Source organism: Podarcis vaucheri (genome assembly GCF_965113315.1).
Source record: "Podarcis vaucheri genome assembly, chromosome: 2".
In the NCBI taxonomy this organism is placed as follows: domain Eukaryota; kingdom Metazoa; phylum Chordata; class Lepidosauria; order Squamata; family Lacertidae; genus Podarcis; species Podarcis vaucheri.
Genome location: NC_138760.1, coordinates 3,773,562 through 3,786,986, shown reverse-complemented (window position 1 = coordinate 3,786,986; position 13,425 = coordinate 3,773,562). Strand labels below are relative to the sequence as shown.

General features: G+C 46.2%; 1 protein-coding gene across 2 annotated transcripts in view; it reads left to right on the top strand.

Annotated features, from left to right (window-relative positions):
* The window catches only part of STAT6 (signal transducer and activator of transcription 6), a 54,776-nt gene extending 41,735 nt beyond the window's left edge, over positions 1-13,041 (top strand). For both annotated transcript variants that reach the window (XM_082208272.1, XM_082208273.1), the window contains exons 15-21: positions 546-682; positions 5,220-5,357; positions 6,913-6,973; positions 8,108-8,203; positions 9,699-9,776; positions 11,404-11,571; positions 12,176-13,041. In XM_082208272.1, the coding sequence (XP_082064398.1) occupies positions 546-682; positions 5,220-5,357; positions 6,913-6,973; positions 8,108-8,203; positions 9,699-9,776; positions 11,404-11,571; positions 12,176-12,272 (775 nt within the window). In that variant the 3' untranslated portion in view covers positions 12,273-13,041. The remainder of the gene's footprint in view (positions 1-545; positions 683-5,219; positions 5,358-6,912; positions 6,974-8,107; positions 8,204-9,698; positions 9,777-11,403; positions 11,572-12,175) is intronic.
* The last annotated feature ends 384 nt before the right edge of the window (positions 13,042-13,425 follow it).

Here is a 13,425-nt window from a genome sequence, read left to right as displayed (position 1 = left end):
CACTGTGTGGTGTAATTAGCCAGTAAAAGTGTTGGACTAGGCCTGAGGAGAACATCATGGGGTGACCTTGGGCCAGTCACTATCTCTCAGCTTAGCTTACCTCACAGGGCTGTGAAGAAGATGAGGGGGAGGGTCCTCCAGGGTGTTAGGAGGAGGGTCTGTGGCACCACTTCTTAACTAGCGGTCCCTAAGCTGAAAGTCAGTCAGTCACAGCTGGTGTTTCCTTCCCTTTCCCAGAGCTGAGGAAACTCACAGGCCTCAGGGTCAGCAGGGCTCTTCTGACTGGGGGGTTTCCAGGTGATCTGTTTGTTCAGCATTCACCCTGATTCATTTGCAGGGAGATTAGACAACACTGACTTTGTGCTGAGCAGTCATTCTGATTCGCTTGTGCAGAGATTAGATGACATTTCATCAAAGCAAGTGATATTCCACACTTTCCAGTGCTTCCCCCCCCCCATCATTTTTCCTTATCACAAAAGACCGATCTTTTAAATCCCTATCCCTCCACCCTTCTTTCTCTCTTTGTGTCCGTCTCTCCCACACAGACTCATCATGGGCTTTATCAGCAAGCAGTATGTTTTCAGTTGCCTGAGCAATACTCCACCCGGCACTTTCCTGCTGCGCTTCAGTGACTCTGAGATCGGTGGCATTAGCATTGCCTACGTCACATACGCTCCGGACGGTACGGCTTCGCGTAGGACAGCAGGGCTGGCTTCCTCTTGCCTCAGCTAGAGCTGTAAGGGGTTGTTGGGGGAGGGGGGTTGATTCACTTTGCATTTATAAACGGACCTATCTAATTTGCACTTTCTGAAACAAAAACAACAACAAACTGAAGCACAACTGTCTTTCGCAAATCACACTTCTCTGAATGTTGCAATATAGTTCTCCAACCACGAAATGTGCCCACTATGGCAACATGTGTATAAATGCATATATGAGTGAAAACAGCATACAACAAAGCATTATATAAAGGGAAATCGTTTTGGAAAAAAGGTGCATTGAACAAAATAGCATACAAATATTATATTGCGAGAAATGAGCACTAACATGCTGCTAAATTTTCATGAGGACTTAAAAAATACACTCAGGCTGATGTGGAAATACAAAGAGCTGAACTTAATGAACTGGAAAAATGAGGAAGTGAAAGAAACCCAAACTGACAGATTTGCCCCTCCCTAAGGATCCCCTGTCTAAGCCCCAGAGTCAGAGGGGTTTGTTTTGTTTTTAAAATCACCTTGGCTGCATGCCTATGCATCTTTACTTAGGAGTGAGACCCACTGAGCCAATTAGGTCTTACATGTGAGTCAATATGTTGGGCTCACGCTGTTTGTCTGCCAGTGCTTTAGAAACTAGCCTTCTCCCTTGCTGTTCTGGTTTGGAAATGGATTGGTAGACAAGAACTTATACCTTCAGTCCTGGTTCTGATTTGGGCAGGGGTCCGAAGGCATTCTAGCTTTCTGCCAGCCAGCTTTCAGTTGTGGGCTTTCTCCCGTGCTGATTCCTGGCCTGTCCTCACAGTGTTAAGACAGGACTGGTGTCAGAACCGGGCTGGGGAATTTGAGGCCCTTTGGACATAATAGAACTCCAATTCCCATCAGCCCTGGGCAGCATCGCCAGTGGTCAGGCATGATGGGAGCTGGAGCCCAGCAACATGTGGAGAGCCACAGGTCTGTGTTACAAGTGTTGCATTAACTGAGAGGAGGTTGCTTACAGGAGCACACGGTGTCAGCATGAACATAGCACGTTGCTCTGTTTAGAATCAGCCCATTCAGCCTTGTATGGTTTTATTCCCAGCTCTGCTATCTGAAATCTTTTAAAGATGCCAGAAATTAAACTTGAGACCTTATGCATGCAAAGTGAAAACTCATCCCTTACAGCAGTCCCCGTCCCCCAACACCCACTCTGGCAGAGGCTGGCCAGTTATCTGGGGCTGGAAATGAAATGGTGTGAGGAATAGAGGTTAGGTGTGCTTTCTCTAGCTTTGTTTTTATAAGAAAATAATAATAACAATAGCAATAATAATTTTATTTATTGTACTCCACCCATCTGACTAGGTTGCCCCAGCTACTCTGGGCAGCTTCCAGTAAAAATACAAATAAAACAAAAAACATCAAACATTAAAAGCTTCATAAGAATTGCCTCCTGGATCAGGCCAATGACCCATCTAGTCCAGCATCCTATTCTCACAGTGGCCAACTAGATGCCTGGGGGAAACCCACCAGCAGAATTTCAGCACAGGATCTCTCTCCCATCCTGTGGTTTCCTGCAACTGGCATTCAGAAGCATTGCTGACTCCAGCTGCGGAAGGAATTGCCATGGGGAACGAGCTAGTGAGTTTGTACCACATCCTGGGTACGGCCCCTACTGGTGCTTCACTTCCTGGTTTTGTGGTGTGTCCTTTATTAAAGAGGAAGCTGCTTCCCTCTGAACTCTGCAGCATTTGAACAAACATCTCAAGGAGTACTAGATTTCCTCTTGCTGAAGGGCTGGGGAAGAGTGGCTCCATCTTTAAGGGGTAGGTTGCAGTGTGGGGTAGTGGTTAAGAGCGGTAGACTCGTAATCTGGTGAACCGGGTTTGCGTCTCTGCTCCTCCACATGCAGCTGCTGGGCTAGTCACACTCCTCTGAAGTCTCTCAGCCCCACTCACCTCACAGAGTGTTTGTTGTGGGGGAGGAAGGGAAAGGAGAATGTTAGCTGCTTTGAGACTCCTGAAGGGGAGTGAAAGGCGGGATATCAAATCCAAACTACTCTTCTTCTTCTTCTTCTTCTTCTTCTTCTTCTTCTTCTTCTTCTTCTTCCCTCCTTCCAGCTCTCCTCATGAGGAGCTTACAGTGTGACACCACAGGAAAAAACATGGAGGGCTTGTGGAAGCTGCTCTTACCCAGCCTAGATTCAGCCAGGGGCCCTCTTTCTGTGGCGTGGGTGAAGGAACTCAGGCCTGGGGGCTAAATGTTCCTCTCTATCAGGCCCTTGTAGGCCCAAACCCTTGCCAACCCTACTCCTTGCCCTCCTTGAGTGCTTTTGCCTGGCTGGAATGTGTCCTTGACCTGATATACTTTTGCTTGCTAGGATGGAGAAATTTGTGTGTGGAAACCTCTGTGTGGCTGGAGAAAATATTTGCAGCCTCATGTGCAGAGATAATATTTGCATTCATAGCTCCACCTGCTTTCCCTCTGGCCCCTGAGTTTAACCCCACTCAATGGGCCAGAATGTGGTCTAAACCCCACTTTAAATCCATATCAAAAAGAAAAGAACTCTCTGAAAATCACCTACAGGTGGTACCTAATACCAAGAAAACTAGCACTAATACGCCCAGGAACCTCACCAAAATGGTGGAGAGGGTGCACCTCCACAGGCACATACCTCCACATGTGGTGGGAGTGTCCCAAAATCCAACTATTCTGAACAACAGCCATATGAGAAATATGTAAAATAACCAAGCAAGTCTTAGAAATCACCCCAAAATTGACCCTACTAAATATCTTCCAAGACAACTTACACCACAAAGAACTCATAACCCACCCACCTCATAACCTCAGCAGCCAGAAACATAACCAGACACTGGGGAGGCCTGTCAGGAATAAGCATGGACCAATGGTACCAAATAGTATGGGAAACAGCCTTACTAGGAAAAATTAACCAATAAACTGAAACTGACACGGGGACAAATAGAAGAAGACACCTTCACCCCAGTATGGCTCCCCTTTATCACATACACAGTCCAACAAGACAATGACAATAATCCACCAACAACATACAAATCAATATGGCTAACCTGATCCAAAACACACACACACACACCCCTCACACATGAAAACAAAGACCACCACAGCCAACCACAAATGAACAGCCACACCCTAGGCCAACCCCAACCTCTCTCACCACCAAAGGAACACAAGTGAACAGCAGAGAACCTGCACAAGCAATGCTGACACAAAACCCCACATATATTAAGTAAAATAGAAACATCACCACCCGACCCCACACCTACTCATCTCCCCCCTCCACCTTTCCCCCCCCCCATTCTTCCTAATATCTCAACAAATGAAACCAATTTGTAAAAAAAAACAAAGTTACATGGGGAAAAAATATGAGAGAGAGACATTGCACATACCTTTGTAAATTAAGAAAATCTTTAATAAAAATACATTAAAAAATAAAAGCAGGAGGGGGAAAGAAAAATAATAATTAAAATACATGCTTTATACTTACTAAATAAATAAATAAACAAACAAACTAACTAAAGAGATAAAATGCCCCTGCTACTATAAGAAATGACAGGTATCAGAAATTACCTCGCCAAGGCCCAAGGGGGTGAGGAGCAGTGGAATACAGCTGTCTTTTTGTAGGAGCTCTGACCAAGAAGCGGGGGTGGAGCTTCTGTGCCTCCAAGCTTGCACCAAGGCATAAAAACCCCCGTTAGGCCTGTGGTCCAAATCCAACATAGCTGCCTTGAGAGTGTAGGTACGTAGTTGGAGCTCAAATTGCCCTCATTTCTGTCTAAACCCAGCTGTTAAATATGTTTTGCTCTCACCAAATTCATGTAAAAGGGAGGGTTTTGGAGTAAGAGGAGATTCTGTGCTGAACTGGAGACACTTTGGGAAAGAGACTAGTTCTGCTGTCTGAAACAGTAGAACTTCCTGCTATGCGTGAGGGACATTTGCCAAGGAAGTAAGATGACAACTCTTGTCCTGGGAAGCTGCTAAATGCATTCATTTGTATAATGCAAAGTACATGGTCAAAAATGCATGTCACGTTAAGTGAGTGAAACACACAATGGGTCAGAAAGTGGAGGAGATGCAGTCCAGTCAGAGGTGGGTTTAGGGCAGCGCGGCTGGTTCCCCTGCCCTGGGTGCTGAGCTCCGTGGGTGCCGCAGGGCGTTGCAACTGCGATGTAGTGAACTGAGCAGAATGGAAGGCAAGAGCTTGGGAGGGGGGCCAAAGGTTGGCCTTAGCTGTGGGAGGGCGGCGACCTGCAGTCTCCACAACTGCCTTATAGAGGCAAAACCTACCGAGAAGAGTTGCTGTGCCCACTAGGTAGGGCTCCCCTGTGCAGGCCTTGTTTCTTCTAATAAAAAGTTAACTTCACGTGATTTATTGCTGGCTGGCTCCCTGACAGAAGGGATGAATGACAGTGCTCAAGATAGCAGGCAACTGCTTTCTGCGGTGGACTGATATACTGGTTTTTTCCTGTGCTGCTTTTCCCCCACCTGGCTCAGGTTCCACTCAGGTGGAGAATATCCAGCCATTCACAACCAAGCAGCTGATCATCTGCAACCTTGCTGACTGTGTTCTGGATCTGCCGCAGCTTGAGATCCTGTATCCTGACAGGCCTAAACACGAGGCTTTCAGGAGAGGTGAGTGAGGGCAGGGGGGGACCTTATTTGCTTGCAGCCAGAGGGACGTGGCCTCAGCTTCTTAAGGCCAGTAGAAGGCCCATTATTTCATTTATTTCTTTATTTTATTCGTTCATTCATTCATTGCTGCAAAGTATTTGCATCCCAAATTCTAAAACAATTGGAAAACTGTATTCCCTTCTATTCATTAACTTAATGGCCACATTCAAAAGTCACAGCTGAAAACTAGCCTTTCTCCTGCATTCCAGACTTCCAGGTTAGTCCTTCCTCCTCAGAATATCCACTCCAGGGCAAGGGGCAGAGCTGTTGTGGTTGCACTAGCTGAGCTCATCAACTTTTTTGAGTCAGGCACTTTTTAAATCTTGATTTCTGTGTGTTTTTGAAGGGCCCCCGTGGTTACCTCTCTTCTCCCCGGCCAACATATCTTCATCAGGGCTGAGGTGGGGTGGGCAGGGGATTGGCTGAGGTTTTTTATTTTTGTTTTGCTGAACAACTTTCTTCCACTGTCGGAGCGCACTCAGGCGTTGGACCAGATGTCCCTGGGGCACAGGAACAGTGGGTGGGTTGTGCTCTCCTCCTGGGGGGGCGGGTGAGCCACCCATTTGCAGTTTCCACTTTTTGGCCTTGCTCTCTCTGCCCTTCCTGCCTGGGTCTGAGTCTGGGTGCTCTTGGGCCACTTGAGCACCCGATTTTTAATCCTTCTGTACTTGAGGTAGTGGGATTGTGTGCAGTTTCTCCTCACCTTCTCCTCACCTCATCCAGCAGCCTTGTCCTTTTCCCTCTTCCCACCCAGGATGTGGAAGGGGTGAAGGGTTGTCTGCCATATATGCACACCTCTTTCCTTCGCCCCAACCTGGACAGCAGCAAGCAGCCCTTTTGTTATACCTAAAACAACGGAGACCTCCTTCCGCCAAGGAGAGCAGGCCTTTCATTGGTGGTATCTTTATTCTGCTAGTAGCAGTTGATTGTTTTATCCTTATTACTTTGTGAAAGTGCCTCAAATGGGCATTTTTTAATGTTTCCCAAAAACACACAAACAATTAAACCAAGAATTAGACCAAGAATAAAACAAGAGCCCAAAATGTTCATTGGTAATATATAAAAAAGGGCAGAACTCAGCCCACCCCACTAAAAAAAGATAAGCAGAAGAAAAGTCTGAATGACCCTGGTTAAGACAGGTTAGGATGTTTTGTGTCCCCCCCCCCCTCAATTTTATGTAATTTTACTCAATATGGTTATTTCCTGTTTTCATGTCTCTTAGTTCTTGCTGTTTGTACATGTAAATTTGAATAACTAATTTGTTTATTTTTTGCTAAAAAAGGAAGAGGCTAAGAACATACCCATGTACCATTCAAGTTATGGGTCAAAAGCCTGAGTTATCTTGGGATGTTGGGCAGAAGTCCAGCGGCATTTGGAGAGTCACAGGTTCCCCACCCCTCCTGTAGAGGGATGTAAAAATCACTGCGAATCTCATCTTATAGAAAAACGGGGGGGGGGGGATGATACCTATTTGTGTGTTGAGAGGAATGAACACTGAGTGTGTTTCCTCCCACAGTAGACCCACCAAAGAAGAATAAAGAGTACCAGCCAGCAAAGATGAAGATGACCGTGGATGTGTAAGTGGGTGGATTTTTACACTTCTGGTGAAAACTTCCCTGCTTCTTCTCATGGGGCTTTCTTGTCTTGGGTTTCAGTGTATATGTGTTGGAGATATTCCTAAATAGGTGAAAGGGCCCAGGGCACAAATTTGCAAAAAAGTATTAATATGTTGATTTATATGTATAGATGCAGCTGGGAAACTAAAGATAGTAGGTGGCAAGCAATATGCTCAGTACGGGTGGGGAGAATTTTGATTCAGTTTATGTTGCAAAACAAAATGGCCTAATTTGCACTTTTTGAAACAGTGAGAGAACCAGAGCCCAGCCATCCTTCAAAATTTGCATTTTTCTGACTGTTGCAATGCAATTGTAGTGTTTACAAAACTGCATATTCTGAGATAAAGTGTTCATGAAAATGCATATATTAGTGAAATCAACATTCACGAATGAATTATATTGTTGGAAATTGCGCTGCAAAAATGTTTGTATTAGACAGAAACGCATACAAACGTGTAAGAGAAATCAATACTAAAATGCTGCTGAATTTCCATGAAGACTAAAGAAAAGCAGACTGATGGTGGAAATCTGGAGAAGTGTATTTAATATTGGAAAAATAAGAAACAAAACCAAAAAAGTACGCATTCTCCCATCCCTTGTGCTCAGCCACTCTGCTTACAGGGGGAAAGTGGGAACAGGAGGTCTAGGCCTCACTGCAAGAGACTTGGGACTCCATCCCCTGGGCCACCACCTAAGAGCGCCTTAATGAGAGCAGCAGCTGCTGTATTGACTAGAAGTTTATTGTTCTTGGTAGTTCATCATTGGTGTATATTGCACTTTACAGCATAAGCTGTAGTCTAAATTAATTCATGGAGAAGAGAAATGAGGGAGCCCAGAGCAACCTCCACAGTTGGTCTCTGGCTTCTCTTATATTTCTTTTGAGCATTTTGGTACTGTATTTAGCTGTTAGAAACAGGGCAATGGGCAGATAACTGCGGTCAGATAGTAAAACCCTGATTTTGTCTCCAAACTGCCATCCTAATATGCAGCTTTGATTTGTATCCTAAAGGGCGGGAAATAAATAAATGAATGAATGTTAAATAAATAAGCAATCAAATAAATGTATGTTGATATCAGAACTATGTTGAATTCCAGACCTTGCTCATTCGCTGGTTCATTGAGTCACACCCCAGGCGGCTCCACAAGCAACCTTAGCATGAATCCTGGAATCTCATCTGGTCCTGCTTATGAGTAAGTCCTCTGCTATGAATCCTGCCATTTTTGTGCAGAAGCTGTGCATGTGAAACAGCACTAATCTCTCAATAACTTTCCATCATCCTTTAGGAGTGGGGAGGACCTGCGTACACCTCAGTCCAACCGTACGCTTGATGCACATTTAAAGCACATGACTCCCCCCCACAAAAAAACAAAATCATTGGAACTGTAGTTCATAGAATCATAGAATCCTAGAGTTGGAAGAGACCACAAGGGCCATCGAGTCCAACCCCCTGCCAAGCAGGAAACACCATCAGAGCACTCCTGACATATGGTTGTCAAGCCTCTGCTTAAAGACCTCCAAAGTAGGAGACTCCACCACACTCCTTGGCAGCAAATTCCACTGTCGAACAGCTCTTACTGTCAGGAAGTTCTTCCGAATGTTTAGGTGGAATCTTCTTTCTTGTAGTTTGGATCCATTGCTCCGTGTCCGCTTCTCCGGAGCAGCAGAAAACAACCTTTCTCCCTCCTCTATGTGACATCCTTTTATATATTTGAACATGGCTATCATATCACCCCTTAACCTCCTCTTCTCCAGGCTAAACATGCCCAGCTCCCTTAGCCGTTCCTCATAAGGCATCGTTTCCAGGCCTTTGACCATTTTGGTTGCCCTCCTCTGGACACGTTCCAGTTTGTCAGTGTCCTTCTTGAACTGTGGTGCCCAGAACTGGACACAGTACTCCAGGTGTGGTCTGACCAGAGCAGAATACAGTGGCACTATTACTTCCCTTGATCTAGATGCTATACTCCTATTGATGCAGCCCAGAATTGCATTGGCTTTTTTAGCTGCCGCGTCACACTGTTGGCTCATGTCAAGTTTGTGGTCAACCAAGACTCCTAGATCCTTTTCACATGTACTGCTCTCAAGCCAGGTGTCACCCATCTTGTATTTGTGCCTCTCATTTTTTTTGCCCAAGTGCAATACTTTACATTTCTCCCTGTTAAAATTCATCTTGTTTATTTTTGCCCAGTTCTCTAATCTGTCAAGGTCGTTTTGAAGTGTGATCCTGTCCTCTGGGGCACTGGGAATTGTTCAGGGCACTGGGAATTGTAGCTTTGTGGGGGACTATAGTTGCCAGGATTTTAAGCCGTTGGCTAAGTTGGCTGGGGACGGTGGGATTTGGAGCCCGACCACACCTGGGGATCTGAGATTGTAGAGCAACTGTCCTGGGTGACCTTGGCTCAGTCAGCCTCTCTCTGCCTAATCTACCTGACAGGGTGGTGAGAGCAAAAGCTCCACCATTGATACTGTCCCAGATTTCTGGAGGAAGGGACAGGTAAACATGCCATGAATAAATAAATTAATAAGGGTGGGGTTTCTTTTTTTAATTACCCTTGCAGTACCTTACAGCTCTGTGATTCTATGACCCCAGCTCTGCAGGTCCATTCCAGAGTTTGGGATAGGATAGGCTCTCCAATTTCCTGTTCGTTTGGGATATGTTTAACATATCCTTGCTCTGTCTTTCCACAGTCCTCATCTGATGATTGCGCAACCTATGGGCATGTCTCCCTCCATCAGTACAACATATGGAAGTCCAAACTTGCTGCCGTAAGAATCATGCCCTGATTGCAGACGTCTTTGTTTTGAGTGTCAGATTGAATGTTACAAATGTGCCCCACTAGGGGGCAAACACACCAAACCCTGTTCTCTTCCCACCTGGCAAAGCCTAGAGATCCAGGGTAGTGTGTCTGTACTATATTTGCACTGGTCCTTTGTCATGTTGCAGCATGACAGAACAGCAGGCTCACAGCCCAGGCAGGCAGATGAGCCCAGGAAGCTGCAGAGGAACAGGACAGGCTGAGGCAGCTGTTGGAACTGCTGCTCTGCTGCTGCTACAGACTTCACACCAGTGTTGGTGTTTGGCCTCAGCAGTGCCAAGAGGTTGAGGAGGAGGAGAGCAGCAGCAGCAGAGCAGGATGGTTGCTAAAGGAGCTGACCTGTCTTGTCCTTCCTGTTCCTCTTTGGCTTGTCTAGGCTGCAGTTTCGCTGAGCTTTATAAGGGGAGGGGGTGTTGTTTGACCAAGCAGGCAGGTGTCTGAGGCCAGCAAGGGAGCAAGGAGGAGGTAACTGGTGGCAAATGGAAGCAGGTGGGCACAATACAACATAGGAGGCCAGATCACTGCAAGGTGAGCTTGGCAAGCCTTCCCACAGTGCCACTGCTAGAGAGGAGGGCAATGAAGAGGACAGTTTGGGTGAGCAGAAACGAATGGGAAAAGGTTTGGGGATGAGCTGAAAAGGATGTGTGCTTGCGGGGGGGGGATAAGCGGTGACGTTTTGGGGAGAGCAGTCTGCAAGGGGAGGGAGATGCAGGGTTGGTGAGGTCTAAGGTTTAGGTTTTGTGTATGTATATGAAAGCTGCTTGATAACTGTGCATTTGGACACCCCTGAAGGTATTGTAACCAAATTTTGAATGATGGTCCCTGAGATTAAGTTTTCATCTACAATTGGATGCCATTTTGAATCACAATGGGCTGGGCCTTTCAAGCTTACACTGATTTAAACCACTGGTTTCAAAACCATGCTGTGTTTCTTTGTTTTTTAGAATTCCCAAGCAATGCTGACTGCAAGGCTGCTAGTTAATGCATACAATATTAAAGCAAACGAAACAGCACCATGCACAATATTAGCATATGTGGAACCCAGTTTAAATACCTCATCTATTCATCAAGAGACAATTCACTGCATTCAGTGAATGCATTTTGGCTCCTCAGCATAATATAGTGATGTTGGGAACATTCTATATATTAAATAAATATATTTCTGTGTGCATTTTCCTAGCACTAAGGCTACTTAGAGTTTTGCCCAGTTAAGCTAGTGCTTCTTTTGGTTTTCCAGCAAGAATGCTGCTTAGAAGGCAAAAGCCCTGAACATCATTATCAGCCCCACTAGCCAGCCAGCCAGCTTTAGCTTAATCTATTGCTTTGTGGGAGAGTTAGAACAGGACTTCTAACCCATTAGATGCCTCTCCCAGATGTTGTTGTACTATAGCTTCCGTAATCCCTGACTATTAGTCATGCTGGCTAAGGCTTATGGGAGTTGGAATCTAATTGTGCATGTGTGTGTGTGCGCGCACACACACACACACACACACACACACACACACATTCTGTTCCTTTCTCCATGACTCTCTTAAGTTGGACATGTTTCCACTCAGTTCTTCTTTTGCTTCCTATAGTGAATTAATGGGCTGCCCTTACTCCCTGGGAAGTTCTTCACCCCTTGGCTCAATGGATGCCTACCCCATGCCTCATGATGTGGAAATGCCACTGGACTGCTCGCACAGTGAGAACTCCACATCCTACGTTAGGGATCTTTCATTCCCAGTGCTACCAAATCTGATCAGGTAAGTGTAGCGAGTCATGGGCAAGGATAAAGGTTGAGGAGGCCAAGGCTCCTTCTCTCCACTGCCTGCAGTTGATAAGCTTTTCCTGTTGTGCTGCCTCCTCCTGTGACCGAGTCTGAGGGCCAAAGAATCCTAGGAATTAGTAGCTTGCAGCACTATCAGTTACTTGCCTTTTCATTGTCCTACAGTTTGCAGCATTTCTTAGCTGGGAGCTTCTGAAAGGTTAAGGAGGTGGAAAAGTAGTTTAAATATATAATGTAGGCATGCTCCAATTTTAGGAAGGTTGTGGGAGGGGGATGGTTGCAAGTTTGTGAGTTGGAAATTCAAGTGTATGGGATAATTCAGCAGGATGTGGGTGAAAGGGAGAGGTGGGAAGAGGTCCAAGAGAAGCAGGAGTAGCTTTGATGGGCCTAGCTTGGCTGCTGATGTGATTCAGAGTAGATGCCATGCTTAGTCCTGGAACCTAGTGAAGCCGAGTGTCTCTACAGACAGTGGGGCATGGAGGCAGAGCGCGAAGGAGGTGCTTTGCAACTACATCTCTTTGTGGACATGTTTCAAGAGGGCTGCATCCTCCTTTTGCCCACCTTCTCTTTTCCCTCCCTAGGGTGCCTGAGAACATTTCCCCACCTTCCGACGAGGAGCTGGCCCATCTGCTACATCCCGAGTCAGAAATGAATCGCTATCATCAGAATCTGGGGTGATCAGCATCTGTTCATAGCCTTTTCATCTAATGCTTTCTGGGGGCTTTTATGGACCATGCAGCAATCAAAGACTGGACATGCTCCCAGAGCAGTGGTGGTTGATGCCCCCTAAATCCTTATGGGGCACAGGAAGCACCTCCCCTGGCTCCAGGCGTGCCCTCCCTCTCCCAGGACCCTCCTATCCTTGCTTTAATCAAGGGCAGCTTTGATTCTGTGCTGGGCCAGATCCGCGAAATGATATGTGCTGTCAAGGGATTCTTGCCAATTATGCCTATCCAGGGAAGTCACATAGGAAGCTGCCTTTCTCCAGGTTAGACCCTTAGTTCGTCTAGCTCAGCATTTCCTACGCTGACTGGCAGCAGCTCAGACAAAGGGCTTTCCCAGTCCTACGTGGAGATGCCAGTGACTGAACCTGGGACTTTTTGTATCCAAAGCTGGTGCTGTACTGCTGAGCTAGGACTGCACTGGTGCCACTGCTTTGGAGCAGGGCTGAGGCTCACATTTGCTTGCTGCTTGGCACTGTCCTTTGGGGAGGGGCCAATATAGCCCTGGATGCTTTCCTGCTTGCCATGGAAGTGGTTCCTTCTGCAAAACATGGGGTGGATTTCCTTCCCCACCAGCAGCCCAGACAGGAGAGAGAGGGTATTTTTCTCAGGAACTAGAGACTTGGATCCTTCACTGGACTGCTGGAGCTTTCCTTTATCTACTGTGCGCAGGTGGGATTACTCCAACTGGCTATTCTATCCTGGGTTCTGTTTTTCTGCTGCAGAAGACGTTGGGTGGGACCAAGATCCACTACTAAGTGCATATTCCAGAACTATCCCATTCCCAAGCAGCGATGGTATGACTTTTGGGCTGTGAGAGACCCAGGTGGGGTTAAAATCCCCTGTCCTTTCTAATTCCAGGGGAAGTGTGGGAAAGTGTCTTTTGCTACTTCACGTAATAACGAGATCCCCCCCCCCAACCTTTCCCGTTCTGTTCTCTGTTGTTCGGGCTCCACCCACCAGTGCCAATTCCCCATGATCTGATCTCCCAGCCTGTGAAGAGGTGCAAATAGATGGTAAAATAAGCCGTAAAATAAGACTTTATTCCAAAATAACAAAATAAATAATCTACTGTACACATTACAAAGGAAAGGGTGCTAATTTTCTCT